The 26,626-nt window shown below is 35.6% G+C and overlaps 1 protein-coding gene across 3 annotated transcripts in view; it reads right to left on the bottom strand.

The window, feature by feature from the left end:
- Positions 1–4,264: 4,264 nt before the first annotated feature.
- YIPF4 (Yip1 domain family member 4) overlaps positions 4,265–26,626 on the bottom strand; it is a 52,124-nt gene continuing 29,762 nt past the window's right edge. The window contains exons 2-7 of one of the 3 annotated variants that reach the window (XM_040623073.1): positions 23,391–23,414; positions 16,525–16,678; positions 15,104–15,275; positions 12,237–12,314; positions 7,632–7,745; positions 4,265–4,666 (exon numbers count right to left, since the gene is read on the bottom strand). In XM_040623073.1, the coding sequence (XP_040479007.1) occupies positions 4,529–4,666; positions 7,632–7,745; positions 12,237–12,314; positions 15,104–15,275; positions 16,525–16,678; positions 23,391–23,414 (680 nt within the window). In that variant the 3' untranslated portion in view covers positions 4,265–4,528. Of the gene's footprint in view, positions 4,667–7,429; positions 7,454–7,631; positions 7,746–12,236; positions 12,315–15,103; positions 15,276–16,524; positions 16,679–23,390; positions 23,415–26,626 lie in introns of those variants that run through there. The other 2 variants (XM_040623075.1, XM_040623074.1) reach the window with 2 other exon arrangements.

Here is a 26,626-nt window from a genome sequence, read left to right as displayed (position 1 = left end):
TTAGGACTAAAAAACATGGAGTGTTTCATTATCAAATGGTGCATACTATTTAAGTGATACTTCACATAGCAACTGATTAATTCCACAAAAGTGAGCAGGTCATTATAAAATCAAGCAAAAATATGGAATTTCAATCATTTACCTTCAACAATGAGTGCTTATTAATGTGAACAGAAGCAATCCACTTTTATATTATCTTTTTTTTTCTTTATCACCAGACGACAAATTTCTCTCATAACCAGTCATTCTGTGTAATTGATCCTGTATAAATACTTTTCGGTAAGCTTTTTTTGCTTGTTCGGTTTTTAATAAAAATTGCTCAGTGGCAACTATTGTAGAAAAACCAAGGTTTCTGTTCTCAAAACACCGAATTTACTTATATTCCAAGTGTTAGTTAAACAAAATTATTACAGGTAGCAAAGTTTACTTCCCCGCTATATTAATAACTTTCACATGCTCTAATTACAAGTTAAATGCAAAAATTTTATTTAAAAATTTCTCCTATTAATATCTAACTTAAAAAAAAATCTCAGTGACAGCATTAGTATACCACTGACCTATCCAGAAGGGATGTTTAAGAAATTTTTTTCAAGGACACTTGCAAACAAACTATAAATATCTTCAAAGTAAAAACTTGTGGATATTCAAACTGAAAATAAGTTGAAAATAACTGAAACTGAAACTAAGAAAAGTTAAAACCAGGGTTACTACCAACACACAATGTAAAATTGGGCATTATTTTACTAATGCCATTTTTTAAAAAAAATATTTTATTTGGGAGAGAGAGTGTGCATGAGTGTGGGGAAAAGGGGTAGAGGGAGAGAGAGAGAATCTCAAGCCGACTCCCAGCTGAGCTTGGAGCCTGATACGGGCTCGAGATCATGACCTGAGCTGAAATTAAGAGTCAGACACTTAACCTACTGAACCACCCAGGTGCCCCTGACTAATGCCATCTCAATCATCCTGACACTCTTTAATTAACCTTCAACTATGCTGCAACCTCAGCATATCAAAAGAACTTCAAATGAGAAACCTAACCTTAAATTTCATGTTTAATAATATACCTTGTACAGGGAATTCTTTCAGATCATTACACTCCAGAGAGACACGATAGTGTCTAAAATTTATACCAGTTTGTTACAAAGAAAATATATTCATAAGTGGAACTTTCTTCAGAAAATATCATGATCTAAAGTTCAAAGATGTAAGAGTGTCTAGCCTTTACTGATGTCAAAATCTTATTTTGAGATTTATTTAAAAAGTGGCAACAGATTCTCAAACATACAAACTATTGCCAGGAAATCATACAAACGAGAAATAAACCAGAAACTGTAATTCAGTTTCTAAAGGGAAATTAAAAACTAGTATAAGGTAAGATGTAACACAAGGGTTCCATTAAAGAAACCATTTATAAAAGAGGATGATAAAACACTATTATTTTATGATTTATCAGAGCAGAGAATTGCTAAGGGTGACTTTTAGCTCTATTAAGGCTTATTTCAGATTGCCATGCCATGCAACCAGAAAGAATTGTATTAACACAAGCCTCTGATGTGTGTTGTTCTCCTTTGTTGCAAAGAACAACACAACAAACCCACTTGTTCAACTACAAAGAAAAATAAAAAAGAATTGTATGAAGGGAGCCTAGCTGGCTCAGTAGGTAGAGCATGCAACTCCTGATCTCGGGGTTGTGAGTTTGAACCCCATGTTGGGTACAGAGATTACTTAAAAATAAAAATCTTAAAAAAAAAAAAAAAAGAATTGTATGGAAGATATTATTACAAAACTTAAAATGTGTCACAATTCCCTAAAGCCTAAAACTGCATAAAAATGTAAAAGTTAAGTAAATAACAGTCACCTTAAAATATTCAACTACTTTTGCTGAATATGAAAAATATTGTTTTTATTCGTTTGTAGAAGCATTATTTTATTCAATGTTTAATTACACTGGAATTTTAAAAAATAAATTTGACTAAATTTTAAACAATAAAAATATCTACCTCATTATTTTAAGTCAATGTAAATTTTCACTAATTTAAAACTCTATATTAGCATTTTAATATTTGGGGAATTTTTGGAAACATACATTATTATATATAAAACTGTCTTATAATAGACCTTAGAAATAAGCAAGTTTAATAATGGTTCATAAAACTTTACAAATCTTCCTAACTTGTTAATTAATACAATGAAAATTATATAGTGATTTTGATTTTTAATCAAAATTTCAATTATTTTACAATCAATTTGATACAGAAGTAAGTATTTCTCATAATTCTCCTTTTGAGGATTAACATTCATCATAATTACTACAACCGATAACACTTAAAACACACACGCACACACACAACTAGAAGAGACTATCTGGCTAGTTCTGTCTTAAAAATACTATTGAACTAATAATTAGGTTGGAATCATGATTTAAAATCAATATGACTTAGAAAATATAGTTTTATAAAAATTCAAGGAAAGGACATTGTCACGGTCAGCTTATCACTGTTAGCAGTACTGTATCTTGTACAAATTTACAAATTATTTCCAAACTGACAATCTGTTTTAAACTACTTTGCTCATTAGCACATGAAGATGTTGGCTGAGCTTGAAACATTATAAATTGTATCTATACAGACCCTATATAGGGTAGTTCTCACGATTAAATGCTAATATTTTTAAATACCTTTTTAGAACACAAATACCTTATATTACATCATTAGGGAATAAACATGATCCACATACGTAAACTTTTCACTCACATCTTAAAGAAATGATAGCTTATAAAAAATAAACCATTTTTTGATAGAATGGATCCCAAAATGCCTTGACTTATTGCTTAGTAAAATACTACCCCCTGGTACCAAACCCCCAGCTTCTTAGGGAAGATTCCAGGGTCAAGACCATGAACATCAAATATAATAATCCACTGTAAAAAAGTACTGACCTCAGACATTCCTTATCTGAGACAAATGTTTATTTTGTAGTTGCTGCTTCTGTAGTTATTGATCCTTCCTCACAACTTCATATTTTAGGTTATAGAAATTCTATCCCTCTGGTGCTTCTGTTGCCCTAAGCTTGTTTTTAAAAATTAGTATAGGTAATTTTCACATTATTCAGCCTCAAAGATAGTTTGATACTTTTCCTGCAGCTTCAAATAAGATTTTTTTTTTTTTAGTGGGAGAGAGAGGTGAAAGGAGGAGAGATGGAATTGGTACCTTGCTGATTTGAAGACTTGGTTCAGAGTTGCTGGATACTTCCTGACACATGCTGCTAAAGGAGTACCTACTAAGAGATGGCCATGGCCATGTTAGCACATTGAGGACAGCAGTTAACTCTTCCAGCTGAGACCAGAAAGGATAATATAATAATTTGCTAATAGTTATCAGGGAATTTGCTATTTTATGGACATAAATAAAATATTTTATCTACTTTACAAAGTAATATTAACTAAAGCACACCTAGAGTCTATGAAATAATTTGCAATAAAAATTTTACTAATTAAAATTTCTTAGGGCTTAGCAAATACTGTACATTTGTTAAAGAGTACCTGATACTTGTAATACAGGACAAGGTATTATAAAACAAAACACACAACTGGGAAGCATTTTATTTTTTTCTACTTCATTTAACATTATTCAAGACCACAAGATTTTAAAGGTCTTTTCCAGCAACTTTTATGACTGAGGAGTACCACTTAAAAATACCTACTGATGCTATAAATATGACTATTTTTCTACATATTAACAATTATAATAACACCACATCCATTATACCTCTGTTCCTTTGGTCAGAAGGATAAACAGAAACTGAAATCAGATATTTAGGCATTCAAAAAAGGTTTTTCAAAGCACACCCAAGCAAACCTACATCAGCAACTGTTAAAATTAGTTTTAGTTGGACTTCTTAATAAGGACATACTGAAGCACGTATGGACTTTTTAAATTATATACAATTTAAAAAACAAATTTGAATTTATAAATAAAAAGATTAATGGCCAAATTAAAGAATGGTTAAGCATCAGATTTAAAATATCTTACCTTTTAGGCTATTCAGAAATATATTTTGTGAATAATAAGAATTATTTCATAAATATATATATATAAATATAAATATATATCTACAGGATCTATGATGCAGGAGAAAACCCTTTAAAGAAAAAAAATTGCACTTTTAGATTATCGGGATGCTGCCGTATTTACCCTTTGAATGAAATATAATTACCACTCCAGGTGCTTTTGGCACAAGTTTTTAGGTGAATATTGACACAATCTTAAAAACACAATGCTTTTATATTTTATTCACTGGAATATGAAGAATCAAACAGAATTTGGAATTCTGACCAAAAAAAATCCAGATAACTGCAAATGCTTAATTAAATACAAAAAATATGGTTTTAAAAAGACTGCAAACCTGCCTTCACATGTAGAACATATAAAATTTTACCAGCAACAGGTTTTCTTCAATCACCTCAGCAAGAATTCCCAGACTACACACAAACGTAACATTGTCTTTTTCTACTCATAAATGACTTAGATCACACCCCAGTATATAAGGACAAAAAATAAATGTATAGTAAAAAGATTGGATAAATCAGGAGAGGCTTTTTGGTCTTGAATTCTTCACCCACTAACAATGAAGCAGCACTGTAGGCAGCCCAAAACACACCAAACAGCTTTAAAAAAACAAACAAAAAAGACAAAAGGCAGCATATTAGCAAGTCAATCAACATTCTGGGTATCAGAGAGTAAAATAACATTTACGGTATTTTCTTAAAACAATTCTGACAACCAACTGTGATAAACAGTAAAACTTATTAAGAATGTTTAAAATTATTAAGAATGTTAGTCCTTGCTCTGTTCCTTGTCTTATGCAAATGAAATATTTTGTTATCAAACTTGTCTCATCATAGGAATCACTTGGGGTGCCTATTAAAAAGAGAATCCTAAGGGGCGCCTGGCTGGCTCAGTTGGTGGAGCAGGAGATCTCGGGGTTGTGAGTTAGAGCCCCAACGCTGGGTGTGGAGATCACTTAAAAATAAAATCTTAAAAAAAAAAAAAAAAAAAAAGAATCCTGGGATTCACTCTAGCTCTGCTGAACCAAAATCACTAAGGGAAGGGTCTTGTTACTGGTCTTTTTATCAGTGTCCCTAGTGATTTAAGATAAGGCAACTTCTGGCCAACTGCTTCAACAAATTTGGTTGCTGAAAGAAAACGAACTAATCATTACAAAGTTAACCTTTTCCTGTTTCTTCTTCTAAGAAGTACGAAAACAGACTAAGTGAAAATTTTACACAGTGTTTATTAAGTATAACAGCATTTTCCCAGGAATAGGTAAAAGTATAGGGTTAAATAAAAAGGAGGAAAAAAAATAACATTTTGGTCAAGAGTTTAACTAAATAAAATGTACCATGGTTTTCTGATTATACACATACCTAATCTTAAATTATTTCCACTAAAAATTTATATAGTACTTACTGAAGTAGTCACTAAGGCATTTTATAGAGTAAAATGAAAGGAAGAACTTCAAGGGTAGAAACCAGGGAAACTATGACAGAAAAAGACTTGGCACAGGGCAAGATTTCTTAACCTCGCACTACTGACATTTTGGGGCTGGATAATTGTTGTTGGAAGCTGTCCTGTGCACTGTAGGATTTTTGGCAGTATCCCTGGCCTCTACCCACTACATATTACTAGTAAGATTCCACTCCTAACCCATTTGTGACACCCAAAAGCGTCTCCAGATACGGCCAAATGTCTTTGGGAGGCAAAACTGCCCTTGAGAACCACTGGTAGAGAGGTCAAAAATAAATATTGGTAGACTGAAAATGTATTTGAGATGGTCCAATTTTCTATTGTGTTTTTTAAATTAAAACAAAAAAAACTACAAAATATTTTAAACTTTCAGAAAAGTATAAGGAAATATACAAGATTATGATCAAATTGCCTTTGTATGTCAAGGTATGTTATAAATAAATGGTTAAAGATTGGTAAGAGTTATAGAGGTTTAATGTTAAAAAATAGTGCTGGTAGATTAATCTGTATCCTGATGCTAGATTTAAATGACAAGAGTTTTGCAACATATTTCTCAACAAATCTTGGACTGAAACAAACATACAATAGCTCACTATACAAAGAAGATTAAACAACTAGGAAAAAATTTTGGCAAAGAAAAATCTGAAGTCTAAAACAACTGTATCCTTAATTTTTAATGATATAAAAAACTTTGCCTTTTGTTAATAATACATTCATAAGTTGCATAAAGAATATTAAAGACCAACTTTCAGCTGAACTCTATTATTAAAAGTGACCAGAGGACACACGGTTTTATCAATTTTGGGAGTTGTCTCAGAAGTATTCAAACAGTCAAGTTTTTTAACCCAAGTTAAAACAACACACAAACAGGAAGGATCCTGAATGATTCAGTAAAGTGGTATGTTCGCTAAAGCTAGATAATTAAATGCCAGCAATGGGGCTAGCTTCTGCACTGCAAGACTTGTACTAAGCCAAGTGCTAATAATGCCAATTGGATTAGCATAGAGAGAAAAGAATGATATTCCACTTGGTCTCTAAAGTGTTCATGCAGTTCTAACATACAAAGATATTCTCAAAATATCCTTTTATATTATTTGTAATCACAACAGCTACCACTTGAGTGCCTACTCTATATCAAGCATATATCCTTTATCATCTGGATAAATAGTTGTTAAGATTCCCAATCTGCAGAGGAGGATAAGAAAAGATATCCCCCCAAGGGAGGCAGCAGGTAAGTGGAAGAACCAGAATTTGAATTTAGAACTGACTGGTTTCAAAACCCACACTTTCTAATGCCCAATGCTTCTATGGCAGGATTAGCCTGTGGTTACTCAATTCTAAAAGGAATCATTTCTTTTACATTTGAATTAGTAATCAACTGTAAATAAAACCAAATGTCATAAAAATTAAGTGGCTCTAGTTAAAAACAAATACTTTAATGTGAAGGCTACATAATGGCAGTTCTGAAAGTGGTAGTCTTAAGAAGTTCTATATTTTTTCATAAAGAAAAAAATTACATTCATTGTGTCATATATGTACATGTGCTAAAGCAGTCATTTATTTTCCAAAGTGTTCAAAACTAATAAATACCAAAATTTAAGTTATTTTACTACTTATTAATACTTAATATTATCATTAAATATTTAATATGGGTCTATATGTTAATGTAAATTTAATACAACATAAAGAAACCCTGATCTCTGTAATACAGAAAAGCCAATTTATTACAACCATGTCTATTATATTTGATTTATATTTAAATATTCCTATTATATTTAAATAGGAGTAACAGTTATTAAATAATGTCCAGTAAAATTTTAAATAAATATCTCTCACAAAATCTAAGTTATATGAAGTTCTCAGTGTAGTACCTTATAGCCTTATTTGGTCTTTGTTCTTTACTCCCCTCCAGACATATATTATAATTTCTGGTGATTAAAATGGGAGAATAAAAGAAACACAATCGGTAAAACCAGTGAGTGAGATCACTGTCCAAAACACTTAAAAATGTTTGATAGTTACAGATTACAATCTTCGTGGCAGATAACTAGTATACTTTTGTTCCTGGAAAACAGTTAATTACTTTTTATAATATACGCTACTTACTTTTATAAGTGTAGATACCACTTCAAATGATCCAACCACCAAAAGTATAGGGGCTATTACAATGAGAGGAAGTAGTGAATATCCTATAACTCCAAGAACTTGGCCATATGCAACCTGTGAATTTTAAAGTTTTAAATAAATATCACAGAAATCAAGATAATTATTTTAATCACTATTGAACATCACATATTCATGGTTGTACTTACATAAATATGACAAGAAGAAATTATGAAGTATCATATGCTTTATATTTCAAATTATCATATTATCAGCTATGTTCCTGGACAGTCTCATCAACCCACCATAGTTTCAATTATCATCAACTTTCTGATGATACCCAAATCTACATTTCCAGCCCCCTCTCCCTTTTGAAACTTATATATCTGATTACCTTCACTATACCTACTTACAGTTGTAGAAGGATTATTTAAAGGGACCACAACCATCTTATTCAAACAAAAATTCAAGGTCTAAAGAAGCTACGTGTGACAAATGCAGGCTAAAAGGGAAGGGAGGGCAGGCAGGAGAGACTGAAGGAAAATATATTTAGTGGCTACTGTGTGCCAAGCTCTGTGACAGATCAAGACAGATCAAACGCAGCAACAATCCTATGAAGTAGGTATTACTGCCTCCATTATTAAGAAACTGAATTTTAGAGAGACAAAGTGCTTTGTTCAGGAAAGCAAAATGGGTAGGAGAAAGAGTTCAAATTAAGATCTAGATCTCACTCTCTTTCTTTAAAAGATTTTATTTATTTGAGAAAGAGAGTGTGCATGCATATACGATTGAGGGGAGGCAGGTGGAAGGTGAGTGGGGAGAAAGGGCAGAGGAAGGGGGAGAGGGAGAGGCAGACTCAATGCTGAGTGTGGAGCCTGCCAGGGGGCTCAATCCCAGGATCCTGAGATCATGACCTGAGCCAAAGTCAGACGCTTTTAACTGACTGAGCCACCCAGGTGCCCCTAAGATCTAAGTCTCTTAACTCTCACATCAACAGTCCTAAATTACCAAAACATTTAGTGATACCTATTTTCATATAAATATTACCTGTGGTTGTGTCAAAGATATAACAAATAATATGTGAACAAATGTAATTTGTACCAGGGGGGCGGTAGCTGGGCAGAGGGAGAGAGAGTCTCAAACAGACTCCATGCTGAGCCGGGAGCCTGATGTGGGGCTCGATCTCAACTGGAGTGAAATCAAGAGTTGGACGCTCAAGAGACTGCACCATTCAGGTGACCCCAAAAATCTTTTTTTTTTTTTTAAAGAGGCATAAACAATGGAAACTAAACCATAAAATAATCATGGGATTTGAAAACATCATACACATCTGGGAGAAACTAAAAGAAAAATTCATACAGGCCATATAGGTTGGAAACTGTATAAAGAACTGGTTCCTAACTGATACATTAAAAATGTATAAACCTAAAGGTACACCCTAGCACTCACCACAAGAAGTAATAACTAAAGGCTCACCCGGCTGTGGATGAAACCCCTGAGCACTCTCAGAATACAGATAATGCAGATCAAGTTCATTCTCATTGCTCGTATACCTCAGACTATTCACAATAATGTAAGCCCTGAAGTATATACAAAATCATGAATAAATGAAAAAAAAGTAACACCATCAAAAGCACCAGGAACAAAAGTCTGATCCTAAACTCTTAAGTTTAGATCAGATACATGAAATAAAGAGAATGAGTATAATGAAAGAAAAGCCATTCACAAGAATCAGAGCATTATTCTGTATAAGATAACTGCATTACATTGGAGAAAATAAAGTTTGAGGAAAGCTATTTCTTCATCTTTATAGTAATTTCCATTTGTGACACTTTATGAATGATCGTATTTTCATATCATTCCTTGAATTCTGCCCATTGTATAATTATATATTCTATATCACAAAATAATGTGTTGTTTTACTATATTAATAAATGACAATTTTCTTTTAAAAAAAGAGGCTTAAACAGAAGAACAGAAGATGGGACAACAGCAACATAATTTTGGAAGCTGGAAAGCAGATGAACAAGAGCTTAGTAACAGACCTGGCAGATCTTTCTACCAAATATGAAAAAAGCGCTCAAGGTCTCTGCATTTAGCAATCAATGTTCACAGACTCAGCACCCACAAGGTAACTCTGTCTGCAATTCTCTCTGCTCTACTTCCTCCACAGAATAAACTGAGAGGAGAAAAAAATTAAACTGCTAGAATTCCTAGGTTTATAGTAATTCACAAAGTCTTTTTAATGGGGCAGTTCTGAAGGTGTGGTTCATGGGCCACTGAGGGTCCCAGAGACTCTTCCAGAAGACTGGAAGGTCAAAACTATTTTCTATAAAAATAATAAAACATTATTTGCCTTTTCTCATTGGGTTCATATTGGTACTAACAGGGAAAAACAACAGTGGGTAAAATGTGCTGCTTCACTGTGAGTCAAGGTGCACAAACTACTAGTAGTCACTGTACTCTTCACTACTACACAATCACAAAGAAGAGAAAAAGCTAGTTTCACTTAAGAATGTCCTTAATGAAGAAGTTAAAATGATTAATTTCATTAAATCTCAACTTTTGAGTATGTCTTTTTAATATTCTGTACAACAAATGGGAAGTACACAGAAAGCATTTCTTTTCTTTCTAAGATTTTATTTATTTGTCAGAGAGAGAGCACAAGAACAAGCAGGGGGAGCGGTAGACAGAGGGAGAAGTTCCTTTGCAAGGGACTTGAATCCAGGACCCCAGGATCATGAACTAAGCTAAAGGCAGACACTCAACTGACTGAGCCACCCAGGTGTTCCCAGAGAAAGCATTTCTGTTGTATCCCGGTTCAATGGTTATCCCAACGAAAAGTGCTTACAACTGTTTAAGAGTTGAATTAGATGTGTTTACCATGGGACACCATTTTTCCTTGAAAGAACAAATGAAAGACAAACTATGGTTATTCAGAGTTGGGTGTAAGCATGTTCTTCTTCTTTTTTTTTTTAAGATTTTATTTATCTGAGAGAGAGAGAGAGAGGGAGTGAAAGAGAGCACAAGTGGTGGAGAGGGAGAAGCATGCTGCCCATTGAGTAGGGAGCTGATCTAACCTTTAGTCTAGGGACGCCTGGGTGGCTCAGTTGGTTGGGCTTCTGCCTTTGGCTCAGGTCATCATCCCAGGGTCCTGGGATCGAGTCCCGCATTGGGCTCCGTGCTCCGCGGGGAGCCTGCTTCTCCCTCTGCCTCTGCCTGCTGCTCCCCCCTGCTCATTCTCTCTCTCTCTCTCAAATAAATAAAATCTTTTAAAAAATAAATAAATAAACTTTAGTCTGATCTAAACTTAAAGATGGGTGGTGGTATTAACGAATGTGATTTTCTGATATTGTACAATAAGATGTGACAACATTTGGAAGATTTGCAAAACTCAGTGAACCAGTGTTTTCCAAATGACCATGAATGGGTAAAAAGATCCACCCAAAGTAAATTTCAATGAAACGGAATATCAAAAGTTCATTAATATCATTTGAGATTCCTTACTGCAATAAACCTTTAAGAAACTATTACTTGTTGAATGTAGGTGTAGTTTCAGAGAAGAATATCCACAATCATCTGAAAAAGTTATTAAAATACTCTTCCTTCCAGGCGCCTGGGTGGCTCAGTCAGTTAAACATCTACCTTTGGCTTAGGTCATGATCCCAGGGTGCTGAGATCGAGCCCCACAAGGGCTCCCTGCTCAGTGGGGAGTCTGCTTCTTCCTCTATCCCTCCCCCCTGCTTGTATGCTCTCTCTCAAATAAATAAATAAAATCTTTTAAAAAAGTACTCTTCCTTTTCCAATTATATATGTTTAAGGCTTTCTTTTTCTCATATTCTTTAACCAAAACAACGTATCATAACAGATTGAATACAGAAAGCAGATATTAGAAACCAGCTTCCACTAAGCCGGACATTAAAGCTACTCGCAAAAATGTAAAACAACACCACTCTTACCACTTTTTTGTTTTGAAAAAGTTGTTTTTCTTTAAAATGTATTATTTATGGGCACCTGGGTGGCACAGTTGGTTGAGCGTCTGACTCCTGGTTTTGGATCAGGTTGTGAGATCAAGCCCATATCGGGCTCTGCACTCAGCACAGAGTCTGCTTAAGATTCTCAATTTCCCTCTCCCTCTGCCCCTCCCCGTTGCACTCTCTCTCTCTCAAATAAATAAGTAAATAAATCTTAAAAAAAGAAAAGTATTATTTATGTTAAAATGTATTTGGTTTTATTTTTAAATGAATAAATATATATTTAAAATTTTTAAGTATTGATAAATAAAACCCACACAAAGAGATCTCCTTGGGGGCCTGAGATCAAAAGTTTGAGAACTCTTGTACTAGAAAATAAATTATATGCTTCCCTAAAAAGCTGTAAATTACTTATGAGTGGTATGGGATCTTTTCTTTCTTCTTCCTTTCCTGTAACATTTATTGAGTATGAACACTACTAGTACGTTGATCATCTTAGGGGAAGCAGTATAACTTAAAAGCAATTCTGGGACAAGAAACAGTTATGATGAATATAGCTACTGATAATATCTACAATACCAAAAATAAAGTTTATGATAAGAAACAAAGGCTATTTTCAAAATTAACTACTTACTTCTCCACCAAGAACTCTGGCCAGTAAGAAGATTGTTAGGGAACCAAATATCCAAATGGTTATAATCCATGAGACCACCTTAAGGGAAAAAAAAAAATTCATGCAATTAATGTCTTTGTACCAAATCAGATGATAATTTCCCTGGAAGTCAATTCTCTGCTAATATAAGATAGTTTTGTATATCCAATTTCAGGTCATAGAGAGTTTGAGTTCCCAGGTATCTTTCCAAAACCTAGTAAGAATGCAATGTGTTAATACAATTTTTTTAAAAAGATTTTATTTATTTATGTGACAGAGAGACAGCCAGCGAGAGAGGGAACACAAGCAGGGGGGGAGGGTGGGAGAGGGAGAAGCAGGCTCCCAGTGGAGGAGCCCGATGTGGGACTCGATCCCGGAACGCCGGGATCACGCCCTGAGCCGAAGGCAGACACTTAACGACTGCGCTACCCAGGTGCCCCGTGTTAATACAATTTTACATGCAAACTGAAAATTTAGCAATGATCAATTGCCTAAGGAAATCTCAGTATTTCAAGATATATGATCAAATATTATTGTAAAAAAAGAACAAAGTATTTACTTTCAAACCTCTGGTTTACAACATCTTGCAAGGAAAATTCATCCCTGAAAGAAGTTAATAGGTCTTCTCCCAAGGTCTTTAAAATTTATGTTAATTACATATGTATCTAAGTGATAGAATATGGGAGATGTTTCAGACAAATTTTAACTCTTGAGACTTAGTATGATAACGATATACACCTCTATTTCCAAGTTTTGTCTGCTTGGAGGGTCTAGAAATAATGAAGCCCCAATAGCAAAATAAGCATACTTATTGCCCAGATCCTGGTTTCTAAATATCATTCCCTGATAAAAGGAACTAGGATTCTTTTGATAAATAATTGATTTCCAGGTTGGGGCAGGGAAGATAAAAGATGAGCCCAGAATACTCTGGAATTAGAAGGAAAGGAAATGCTCAAAAACCTAATGGGAAGATGTTGAAAGGACACAGAAGCTAACCTGAAGGAGTTCCCAATGGCTAAAGCTGGAATAATCTCAGCCATAAAATAAATGATGATAGCACTGGGTTATAATCCATAAAATAAAATAAATATTCATGATTCCATACTGACATAAATAAATAAAACAATAATTGAGCAATGTCAAAGAATGGATAGCTGTTTTATAGAGGATACCAATCAATATCTGTGGAAGGAATCAGGAAAACAGAAAACCACCATTCAGTAAATACTACAGTAATAATTGCTGAACTCAAGATCCACCAATAGATGCTAAAATTACTGAGCTAAAGTTTGATGAGAAACACAATCTCTGCATAGTCATAAAGTATCTCCATAAGATATTTCTTTATTAATTAAAAAGGGAAAAATAGCAACTTTACAGTGGAGGAACTGGGCAGATACCACCCCATCACCTAATCAAGCAGCAATGTTAACAGCACCAGTAAAAGATATATCATATCACATACTCCCTGATAGTATACAGAGGTGGACACAAAGTAGTATCCTTGCCAAAAATTCATGCCCCCAATCTAGTCATAGAAAACATCAAGTAAAACCAAACTGAGCAACGTTCTATAGAGGTAGTAATCTATTTTTAGCCTTACAATCCTTCATTCAAATGGAAGATTATACAAAATAGGTAAAATCAGAGATGGTCTAGATGAAGGATTAGTGGTGAGTAGTGGAGCAGAATCCCCATTCAACTTCCTCAATTTATCTCATACTTCCAACTGAATACCTGATAAAAACTACTGATCTAAGGTAAATATTAATAAGACTAGTGTTATATTACATTAAGGATTTTGCTATTGAGAGATTATTTCAGATCAACCAAATGAACACTAAGTGTAATAACAACTATCCTTAAAAAAAGGAGACAAAGGGAGTTTTGACTACAGTAGAAAAGAAGAAGGTAATGTGACCATGGTAACAGAGGTTGTAGTCATGCTGCCAGAAACCAAGGAATCCTGACAGCCTCTAGATGTGGGAAGAGGCAATCAACAGAATCTGCCCCGGAGCCTACAGAGGAACCAGTCCTGCTGACATTTTGATCTTAGCTCCTTGAGGCTCATTTGAATTTCTGACTTCCATAACTGTAAAATCCCTGTTTTAAGCCACAACATTTGTGGAAATTTGTTACAGAAGCAACGAGAAATGAATTCATTTCCAAATCATTCAGTGATAAAGAGCTGTTTTTTACTTCCCTAAAGCCTTAAACTTTAAGGCTTACTTTAAGGAGTAATGTGTGTATGTTGTGTTTTGATAATAAAGATAAAGCCCCTGAGAATAGAACAAAGTATTATATAAAAACAAATTCTGATGGAATCCTTGTCATTATTTATTAAAATATTTATTTATTATTATTTTTTAAAGTAAGCTCTAGGCCCAATGTGGGGCTTGAACTCACAATGCTGAGATCAAGAGTCACATGCTCCATTGACCGAGCCAGCCAGGAACCCCTAAAATATTTACTTTAAAAACGAATAAAAGAACACGTTATGAGTATTGTGTTTCAAACTGTTCATCCCTTGAGGGAAATCACAAAGGGCAAGGGCAGCCCTTCTGGTCACTTCTAGTCACTGGTCACTTCCACTCAGCTGATCTGTTTACTCCAGTTGCAATACAATTATTGATACTTTCTACGTGAATGATGATGTAAAAGTTTGGAAAGCCTTAAAGTACTCCCCACTTATTAAATTAAAAAGAGTTCTAGAGATGAACAAGTTAGAAATAATGAGTAAAAGTAAAGCATTTCTTAAACATAATGTAGCATTACAGTTAATGTTTGGCTATTTTTAATTTTAAAACTCTTAAAATATTTCAAATTTGTATAAAGTAACATATACTTACCCTAAATTGTCCATATAATGATATCATGGAAAAGAAAAGAACAACAGCCAGAGGACCCCAAAAGTCAGGATTGTCCCTCACCACTTGTCTATTAAAACCAAGTGATGGCATTGGCATCAAAACACACCGGATTTTGTAGTAAATATCCTTTAGATCGATATCCAATTCCTCCCTATAATATAAAATAAAAATTCTTAAAAAGCATATATTTCTGAGTACTGAGACAGCTGCAATAAAATTTAAGAAAAGTTTAAATATGACAGTGTTATCTCCATTGGTCAACAAAATATTGCATTTGAAGTACAGTATTTCACTGATTTCATGGTGTACATTTTCAACTTTTAACCTCTCTAAAATCAGGATGCTTGTCACAATTGTTGGTGTCTTATCTTGTCAGCCTAGAGTAAAGCCAACTGCTTCCAAGATCTGCTTTTCCATTTTCCAGTCTTCTGGAGGCACTTTGGGACAACTTTAAATAAAATCTTCTGTTTGAGCCCTCCTTCTTGACCATATTGATAATTCAGACTGCAATCCTATATGAGAACTGGTGTGGGGTTTCCATTCTCAGGGGAAATTTTTCTTCCAACACCCCACCCACTGCCAAACTGAGACAAGAAAATGTCCTTGCTGTCTTTTTTTGTATGGTGGGTTATTTCTCATTTATCCTTACACTAAGGAGACAGCCCTTTGATGTCTTAGCTTTACACTGCCTTACATACTTGTTTCCTCCTTATTGATAAACATAAAATAACTGCATCTTATAATTTACTATTTTAAATTTGATGAAATATGGTATATTAAGAAACAGAACACTTTAGCACTTAATCTACCTATAATTACCACAGAAACTAACCTGATAATGCCTTGATTTTACAGAGTTATAGGTTCTTTCCCAAGTTGTTAAATTCTTTACTTTTTTTCCCCAAATGATAATACTTAAAAAATTTCAAGTACTATGAAGACAGTGAAAGACTCCCTATAGTCCTGCCAGTGGTAGCTCTAGAATTTCTCTATGGGAGAGATTTTGGAGTGCTAATCTTTTTGGAAGTTTTAATTTGCCTTAAACTTAATTTCCACAGCAAGCACCCTGCTTTTTTACTTAGACTGAATGTTTACTTGAGATAGTTATACGCCCAAGTAAGCCTTAACAGTTTGGAATATCTGTAAGTGTGTGAGTGTGTTGTGTGAGCCGAGTGAGAGAGATATACAGAATTATAATTCTTTCAATTTTTACCATTCAACAGGCTAAAAATATTCTCTCATTATTTTTTCTAATTACTATTTAAACTGAAAAACACCTAGAAGTTTAACCAAAAAGGTTAAGATCTGCCATACTTGTCTTTAAATAACATGAAAGAATATAATCATCCCATAGACTAGTTCGAGAAAAACAAAAAATACATATTACTATTTTTACATACAAGAGTGGCTTGTTATCTTCAGGATCATCATCTTCAACTTCCAAAAGCCAGCCATATCCTCTTTGTCTCAGAAATGTAGTAGCTGTAGATTCTTTAATAAAATCTCCACCAAGGTTTAATTTGACATCTGGGGATGCTATTGAACCACTGAGATCTTAGGAGAAGAGAGGACAAAACTATAAACCAAGGTAAAAATGTGTGAATCTTAATCAATATGAGCATAATATTCAAGTAATGAATCATCTGAAGATCTCTAACTATGAGTATTTGCTATTGTATACAATCCTCATATTTTATAGCTGATAAATATGTAAAAACATCTTTTATTTTACAACAAGAAAATGAAAGATGAGGGAAGTGAAGACATTTAAAAGATTTCAGATAGTTAACTAGACTGGTAAAAGAATCTAGACTTATAACACAACTCTATATGGAAGATACATACAAAATATATTACATGATATCATTTTGGATTCCCTTCATTATTATGTACACTATATGCTTCAGAACAAAGTGACTGTATAAATTCTTTCTAAAGGCATTATACATGTATATATATAAACCCCTAGATAGAATTTGCTAAAGAAAAACTGCAGATGATTTTCCCCTACATTTTCATGTATTTATTTACACATTCTTTCATTTAAATCACCAAGTATCTATGCTAAGTGCTCTGTATATTAATGCTTGGTTCTGGATAAATTTGACTAGTAAGAGTTCCCCGCTAATTCAGCTCTTTTCTTTATGTAATTACATCATTCATCTTTAGTTTGGACAAAAATAAAGGTGTTTTGGGGTTTTTGTTTTGTTTTGTTTTTAGAGCAGCTCTAAAAAGGAGTAAAGAGATTCAGTTATCCACATTATAAAGTAAATTTCATTCATAGTCTCAACAGTGCATTAGAGGTTACAGATAATTACAACAGTACCAATGCCACATTTTCTGGTTGAAAAAAAAAATGGGAATAGTAAGGGAACTGAGGTCATACAGGAATTGAGAAAAGAAAAAACATCTGTAGGACAGACAATGCGTACTATTAAAACAACCATCATTGCTGTTAACTAGAAGCCATATGACTGGAGTGGTAGTTTAGAAAATTATTCTGGCAAGGACAAACCAGAAAACTCTTAACACGGACTCCCCTTCCCTGGAAATCATATACAATATAAAGAAGAGCTTAATTTGCACATTACTCGAAAATCTGGGTTAGTTTTTGAGAATTGCTATTAAAATTTTGGCTTAAACTTCAATTAATGCATGGTTAAATTATGAGTCACATCTTGTTCTGGTTGTTGGCAACTCTTGCAATTAACTGTAATAAAGTTTGCATTCTGAGGAAAAGAACTAGTTTAGTTACTAAAACAGCAAATCATTAATGTCTTCTGTCTCCAGTTTCCTATTCAAAATTCCTTCCAGGTTTAACAGTGTATGATTCTAAAAAGTTTTTATAAGGGAGTTAACTCATCTAGAAATAAAATACAAGTACTTTTGAATTCACTGTCCTTCCCTATTTAGTTTAAAAATAGTCCTTGTAAATGCTATCATTGAATCTTGGGACTAAAATATTCTCTGAAATTACTTTCTGTTTTAATATAAGTTGAAAAATAAATAAAAGATGTGAAATGTAACTAAAATTCCATTTCCAATAGGTACAAAGAGTGCTTTTCTTGATTTAACAAGAGGAAGATTTAGATCAGGAAGTCATTAGTATGGGAATAACATTAAAGGTTTTAGAATTATGAGACAGGAAAGGACCTTAACGACTGTTTCCTGGCCTCTAGAAAGTACTGCCCTTAACAGTGCTTAATCTAAACCAAAAAAGGATATGTAAATTATAGTGCTAAGAAATGCTGTGATAAAGAATTATATGTTTAGCAGTTTGTCATAGCATGGATGCCAGAAACTCAAAAGGCACCTTTAGATTGACTTTGTAGTTTTTTTCATTCCATTTACTATAAAGTAGGAAAATATCATGGACATATGCAGGAATGCCAGTAACAGCAGTTTGACACAATACTTAGTGTCCCCAAGATATAATTAAGTGTGGGTATGAAAAAGCAACAGAAAAGTCCAAAAAACTGGTAGTTAGCTTAACATGTTAACAAGAATGTCAGAAAACAAGAAGATTCCAAACTACTCCAGGAGGACAGGTATTTTAAGTTAAACCAGAGTTAAGAACCAGCTACCTTGGTTGTCAGCTCTAAGATAGGTACTATAAAACATTAATTTTAAAGTAATTCTTTCTTGCTATACTATTTATAATATTCTTGTCATTTGCTAAGTAAAAACAATGTAAAGATAATAAACGTAAGTGGATTTATTTTTTAAATATATATTTGTGGGTTTTTTTTAAAAGATTTTATTGATTTATTTGAGAGAGTGAAAACTAGAGATATCACAGAGGGAGAGGGAGAAGCGGACTTGCCGCTGAGCCGAGAGCCCAATGCGGGACTCCATTCCAGGACCCTGAGATTATGACCTGAGCTGAAGGCAGACACTTAACTGAATGAGCCACCCAGGTGCCCCAGTATAAGTGGATTTAAAAGAAAATAATCTTTGAAAAAATCTACTGCAAAAGGAAGTCTTAAAAATGTTTTCACTTGTTTGCCTCAGAGAGAAGAATAATATCAGTAAGTTTCAAGTTTTACTGAAAGCCCCCTGGAAAAACTGCAGGATAAGATTTAATAGTAATTTTCCCTCCCTTTAAACTCAAGTGTATTACTAGATAAGGGATCTTTTCTGTGAATCTTCTCAGCCTGGAAACTTCACTTGGAAAGATGAGGAAGAACTCAGTCAGTGCTATAGGATACTATACTCAGGATGAGATTTACTGATCTGCTCCCAGATGAGTTCTAGATTTCTAAGAAAGAAGAGTGTCCTGCAATGAACGATAAACATTTTGGTGATACTTGTTAACTTCTTATAAATGTGAAGAAGCTTTTTCTTATATAACAAGGGCAAGGATAAAAAATTCTCATTTCATGTGAAAATGAAATCCATGTGTGCTTAAATCTAAAACAGAATTGAGTACTTATGCAGCAAAACAAAACAAGCACGTTTCACACTGAAAGGATAAATTCTACTGTTCCATCTTAGAGATAAAAACATTTTAATGCTTGCATAGGGCAGTGAAAAGAGATCAAGAAACTAATGGAAGTAAATAATGATCTTATAACTGCTAGACTTACATTGGAGTTTGATGTTATTCCATAAGAAAAAAAAAATTTAAAGATTTTATTTATTTATTTATTTGAGAGAGAGAGAGAGAGAAAGAGAGCATGAGCAGGAGAGAGCAGTAGCAGGGGGAGGGGGAGGGGCAGAGGGAGAAGGAAAAACAGACCCAAGACCCTGGGATCATGACCCATGCTGAAAGCACACACTTAACTGACTGACCCACCCAGGAAGAATAATTTTTATTATTCACCCCATAAGAAAAATTTTTAAAGCCTCATATAAAATTGTATCTTAGGTTATATTTTTATTCATACTACTTTGACTTATGGCTTTAGTACCTTTACTATTCAATATTGTCAGTAAATTTTTATATTGTATATAATATTAATTAAGATCAACTAAATCAGAGTGCCTGGCTGGCTCAGTTGGAGAGCATGTGACTCCTGATCTCAGGGTCTTGAGTTCTAGCCCCATGTTGGGTGAAGAAATGACTCGGGGTGGGGGTGGGGGGACTTAAAAAAAGTCAATTAAATCTCTGGAGCCTACTTTTGGAAAAATTAAATCTCATTTTGGCATAAATGTTATTTAACAGAAATTTCTTTTGTCTTATGAATCTTTTAACTAAACTTTTAATTTTGAAATAATTATAGATTCACAGGAAGTTGCAAAATAGTACAGAAAGGTTACATGTACCCTTCACCCAGCTTCCTCCAATGGTACCATGTTATATAACCATCCAAACCAGGGCACTAACACTGATACAGTTCGCAGACCTTCTCAGATTTTACCACTTTCACACACATTTGTGTGTATACAGTTCCGTGCAATTTTATCACTTTTATAGATTTATATAATGCCTTATGAATTTAAAATTTATGAAAATAAATAGCTTAACTTTTTAAAATAGTAAACTTTGCTTAACTGCCTTTCTTCTCTTCAAGAAAGGCTGCCTCAAAAGTCATTTTCAACTTTCAAACGGAAGAAAAGCTATTCTCGCACCCATTATACACCACATATCATACTTCATTAGCCTATTGTATAGAAGATATTTGTGATAATATCTACATGGACACATATATTTTTTGGAAGTAGGCTCTATACCCAGCACAGAGCCCAGCGCAGAGCTTGAACTCACGACCCTGAGATCAAGACCTGAGCTGAGATCAAGAGTCGGACACTTAACCGACTGAGCCACACATGCATCCCTACCTGAATATAAGTTTTTAAAAATCAAGTAGGAAATTTTTATAAAAGAAAAACTAACAATTCCTTTGTCTACACTACTAACTTGTATTAGCAGTAATATCCTTTCTGGGGAGAGGGAAATTCACACTAAGAGTAGGCTAAATGTTTGGCCACCTTAACAAAAAAATATCACTTACTCAAAAGAGCACTGATAATAACTATTGGATTATTATGTCTACAACTCAATAATGTACTATGAGATGTAGATACTATCACTTCTATATAGGAGTGTCTTGGTCTGTTCAGGCTGCTATAACAGAAGACCATGGATAGGCTGCCTTGTAATAATAGAAATTTATTTCTCACAGTTCTAGAGGCTGGAAATCTAAGATCAGGGTGCCAGCAGGGTCAGGTAAGGGTCCTCTTCTGGCTTATAGATTTTTCCTTATATCCTAACACAGGAATAGCAGATGGGAAGCTCTGTAGAGTGTTTCTTACAAGAACATTATTCCCATTTATGAGGGCTCCACCCTTACAAGCTAAGTACCTCCCCAAAGCTCCAAAAAACGCTCCTAACACCATCACACTGGCCACTAGGATTTCAATATAATGAATTCCAGAGGGGACCCAAACATTCAGACTATAACACGGGGTAAGAAGACTAAAGAAGGCTTAGCTCAAAAAGCAATATATTGAGCCCAATCCACTTCTATAGACTTATATAATCAATTGTCAGCTTAACATTTCCTTTTAACTATGTCAAGAGCACCTAAAATTCAATATTCCAAAACCGAATTCTTGATATCTAAGGTCTTCCTCCAGTTTCTTCTTTCAGTGAATGGTACCATTATTCATTCAGCATTACAGACTGGAAGCTTGATTATCCTTGATAATTTCCTTCATTCACATGCTCCCTGCTTCATCCAATCCACCACTAAATTCTGTCATTTTCACCTCTAAATATTTCTGAACTTGTCCACTTTTCTCCATTTCTACACCCAGCACAAGCTAGAGCAAACTATACCTCCTGCCTGCATGACTATAATAGTATACTAACTGCTTTCTCCCAGATCATTCTTGTCTTCCTCCAATCCATTCTCTGAATTGTAGCCAGAAGAATCTTTCTAAAACGCAATTCCTTCACTCTCCTGTTTAAAATCCTTCAGTGGGGGCGCCTGGTTGGCACAGCGGTTAAGCATCTGCCTTCAGCTCAGGGCGTGATCCTGGCATTGTGGGATCGAGCCCCACATCAGGCTCCTCTGCTATGAGCCTGCTTCTTCCTCTCCCACTCCCCCTGCTTGTGTTCCCTCTCTCGCTGGCTGTCTCTCTGTCGAATAAATAAATAAAATCTTTTAAATTAAAAAAAAATCCTTCAGTGGCCTTCCACAGCTTTTTCAGCTCAGGTCCAACAATCTCTATGCACACTCCCTACTTCTCCAGAACAATTTTCTGCATCCCCCTCCCATCTGTGCTCTAGCCACACTAGGCCTCTCAAGTTCTTTAAATGAACCAGGATCCCTTTACCTGGTATGAATACCAGGCTGTTTTCTCCAACTTCAGATAATCAAAGGCCATCCATTCTTCAGTTCTCGTATGTACTTGCTTAAGGAAATTTTCCTTGATCTCCCAGACTAGATTATATTCCTTTCATAGTCCCCCTGAACTTTTCCTTCAGAGCATTTATCACTGTTTACAATAACATATTTGTGTGATTATTTGGTTAATGTCTGTAAGCCCTATGAGGGAAGAGTAAGTGTTTTTGTTGTAGTTTTATTTTGAACACATCTCCTCACTACTTATAACAGTGCCTAGCCCATAGGAGGTAACCAACAAATGTGTACTGGTTGAATTAATGAATGAATGGAAGGGCAAATAGATCCATATAGCTTAAATCAATAAATGACATTAAAGGCTTTAAATAAATCAAATATACAAAATTACATTTGTATTTTGGAAACATAATCTTAGCTGCATGATGGAAGACTGATTTAAGAGGGGAGAGATCTGAACAGGGAGTATGGTCAGATGGTTACAGTATACATGAGAAACGGTAAAGACTTAAGGCAGTGTCAGTAGAGAAGAAGAATAGATTCATCATATAGTTATTCTGGAGGTAGTATAAAATGATTTGATGACCAACTAAATATAAGAAAGTGAGAGAGAAACTAGAGACAAGTTTCTGGCCCTTGGCAAGAGGAACTATTACTACAAATATTAAGTCATTTTCACGTTAGTACCTTCCTTGTTTTCAATATTGGTCCATTAATCTACCAGTTAGTATTTATGAATTACTTAGCTTATTTCTTTGATGCCCTGAGAGAGATATAAAGAAGTGAGACACTTTGAGGAGTTTAAAATCTAATTGTTAGTACCGTATATCCAAACAATGGAACATTGTTCAACCAGAAAAAGGAATAGTTACTAATCTAGGCTGCAATGGATGAAACTTGAAAACATGATGCTGAGTAAAAGACACCTGACACAAAAAGTCACATATTACCCCACTTACATGAAATGTCCAGAACAGGCAAACCTATAGAGACAGAAAGTAAATTAGTGGTTGCCACTGGCTGGGAGGCAGTGAAGAACGACTAAAAATCGGTATAGGGTTGCATTTTTTGGAGCGATGAAACATTCTAGGGTTAGACAGTGGTGGTGGTTGTACAACATTGTGAATAAACTAAAAACCACTGAACTGTATGCTTTCAAGGGGTGATGTTTAGGGTATGTAAATTATATCTTAATTTAAAAATCTAATTGAGGTAACACGTAACACAAAACCCTATTAACACGGTAAAATACACTCTTCTGTAGGTAAACGACAATGCAAATTGCCAAGTGATCATAGGTGCCATAGGGAGTAAATAGGCCTAAGCTACCAGAGAAGTGGGCAGGAAGGCTATGTGGAGATAGAACCTGAATTTGGCTATGAGAGATAACCGGATGAACAGTGAAGGAAAGATAAGAGAAATCACTCCAAGGAAAAGAAATGGCAAGAACAAAGGCATAGAAGCTGAAGGCTTCTGATACGCGTAGTTCACCTCCAAAAGCTGCAGAAGATAGTGTGGGGACAAATCGTTAAGAGCATAAATATCAAGCAAAAAACAAATGAATTTGTCTTTTAGGTGTTTCTTTATACACATTCTGTGGAATCTGGATCCTATGACATACCTTCACAGAAGGCTTCTGATGTTCACTAAGCTTGGAAAATCCTGCATACTACAACCCCACTTAGTGTTTCAGAACTAATACTGAATATTAAAGGCGCTGGGAATTCGAGGAGGAGTTAAGATGGCGGAGGAGTAGGGGTCCCCTTTCTTAGCTGGTCCCCTGAGTCGAGCTGGATATCTACCAGACCATTCTGAAAACCCACGGAATCAGCCTGAGACGCAGGAAGATACATCTGGGTTTCTACAAACGAACATCTCCAGCGCTGAGTATTGAGGTACCAAGCAGGGACCGTGAATCTGCGCACAGATATTGGAAGATAAATGGAAGGAGGAGGGAGCCTCCGCGCTCGGGCGCCAGGAAGCGGTAGCCACCTGCACTGGGGAGCGGGTGGACTCGCGGCACCGGCAGAGAGCAGACTGAGACCTGAGCCTGGGAACATGCGAGCGACCAGACTGAAATCCGGAGCTCCGGTGCGCTCACTGGAACTAGACTGAAACCGGGAGCTCGGGAGTGCGCGCGCGCAACCTGACTGAAAACCAGAGCTCCGGAGCGCTCACTGGAACTGGATTGATACGGGGAGCTCGGGAGCGTGCGTGAGACCAGACTGAAAACCGGCGCTCCGGAGTGCACCCGAACCACACTGAAACAGAGAGCTCAGGAGCGCTCACAAGAACCAGGGCCGGCTGGCGGTGTTAGAAACACAAAGGACAGAGACCAGCCGGCCCTGGAAGTGAGGGCTGGGACACCGGCTGTGGGGCGCACAACCCGGGATGCTGCAGGGTTTTTAGCAGCACCAACAGAAACAGAGTTAAAGACGCCAAGAGAGCTCAGTGGAGAGCGGACTGCGATCTCTCTGTTCTGAGACAGAGACTAGGATTCGGCCACTGCTGCTCTGACTCTCAGAGGAGCCAAAGAAAACCTCCAGGGAAAGCCTCCAGAGAACAAAAACCCGGAAATACCAGCTCACATTGTGCAAATCCCCATCCCCCCTCGCAGGGGACAGGGAGACTCTACCCAAACAGGGTTGCCCAAATATCAGCGCGGTAGGCCCCTCCCCCAGAAGGCAGGCTGAAAAATCAAGAAGCCCACATCTCTAAGGTCCCTGTAAAACAAGTGCACACTGCCTGGGTCCTGGTTAATAATTTGGGCTCTGGACAACCCCACAACTTCTCCTCATCAGAATGACGAGAAGGAGAAATCCCCCCCAGCAAAGAAAAGATAATGAGTCTGTGGCCTCTGCCACAGAACTGATGGATATGGATATAACCAAATTGTCAGAAATGGAGTTCAGAGTAGCAATGGTCAAGATGATGTGTAGACTTGAAAAAAATATTAACGAAAATATTAATGAGAATATAGACTCTCTAAGGGTGGAAATGAGAGCGAATCTGGCAGAAATTAAAAATGCTATGAATCAAATGCAGTCAAAACTAGATGCTCTGACGGCCACGGTAAATGAGGCAGAAGAACGAATTACTGAATTGGAGGATGGGATGGTAGAAGAGAAAGTTAAAACAGAAACTTGGCTCAAAAAAATCCAATCTCAAGAATGTAGGTTACGGGAGATTACTGACTCGATGAAACGTTCCAATGTCAGAATCATTGGCATCCCCAAAGGGGTGGAAAAAGAGAGAGGTCTAGAAAAAATATTTGAAAAAATCGTAGCTGAAAACTTCCCTAATCTAGCAAAGGAAACAAGCATTCGTGTCCAAGAGGCAGAGAGGACCCCCCCCAAGTTCAACCACGACAAACGTACGCCACGTCACGTCATAGTGCAAATCGCAAATATTAGATCCAAGGATACAATATTGAAAGGGGCCAGGGCGAAGAAATTTCTCACGTACAGAGGCAAAAATATCAGAATTACATCAGACCTGTCTACACAGACCTTGAATGAGAGGAAGGGTTGGCAGGGTATTTTTAAAGCTCTATCCGAGAAAAACATGCAGCCAAGGACCCTTTATCCAGCAAGGCTGTCATTCAGAATTGATGGAGAGATAAGGACCTTCCAGGATCGCCAGACACTAACCAATTTCGTAACCACGAAAACAGCCCTACAGGAGATATTAAGGGGGGTTTCTAGAAAAGTAAAAAGGCCCCAAGAGTGATACAGAACAGAAATTTACAATCTATAGAAACAAAGACTTTACAGGCAACATGACATCATTAAAATCATATCTCTCAATAATCACTCTCAATGTGAATGCCCTAAATGCTCCCATAAAACTCCACAGGGCTGCAGATTGGATAAAAAAAACATGACCCATCCATTTGCTGTCTACAAGAGACTCATCTTGAACCTAAAGATACATCCAAACTGAAAGTGAAGGGATGGAAACCTGTTTTTCATGCCAATGGACCTCAAAAGAAAGCTGGGGTAGCAATTCTCATATCAGACAGATTAGATTTTAAACTAAGGACTGTAGCTAGAGATACAGAAGGACACTATATTATTCTTAAAGGATGTATCCAACAAGTGGATATGACAATTATAAATACCTATGCCCCCAACAAGGGAGCAGCAAGATACACAAGCCAACTCCTAACCAGAATAAAGAGACATAAAAATAAAAA

Source organism: Ursus maritimus, unplaced genomic scaffold (genome assembly GCF_017311325.1).
Source record: "Ursus maritimus isolate PB19 unplaced genomic scaffold, ASM1731132v1 scaffold_6, whole genome shotgun sequence".
Taxonomy (NCBI): Eukaryota; Metazoa; Chordata; class Mammalia; order Carnivora; family Ursidae; genus Ursus; species Ursus maritimus.
Note: the sequence above shows the minus strand (reverse complement) of the source record. Positions and strands in the feature narration are given on the sequence as shown.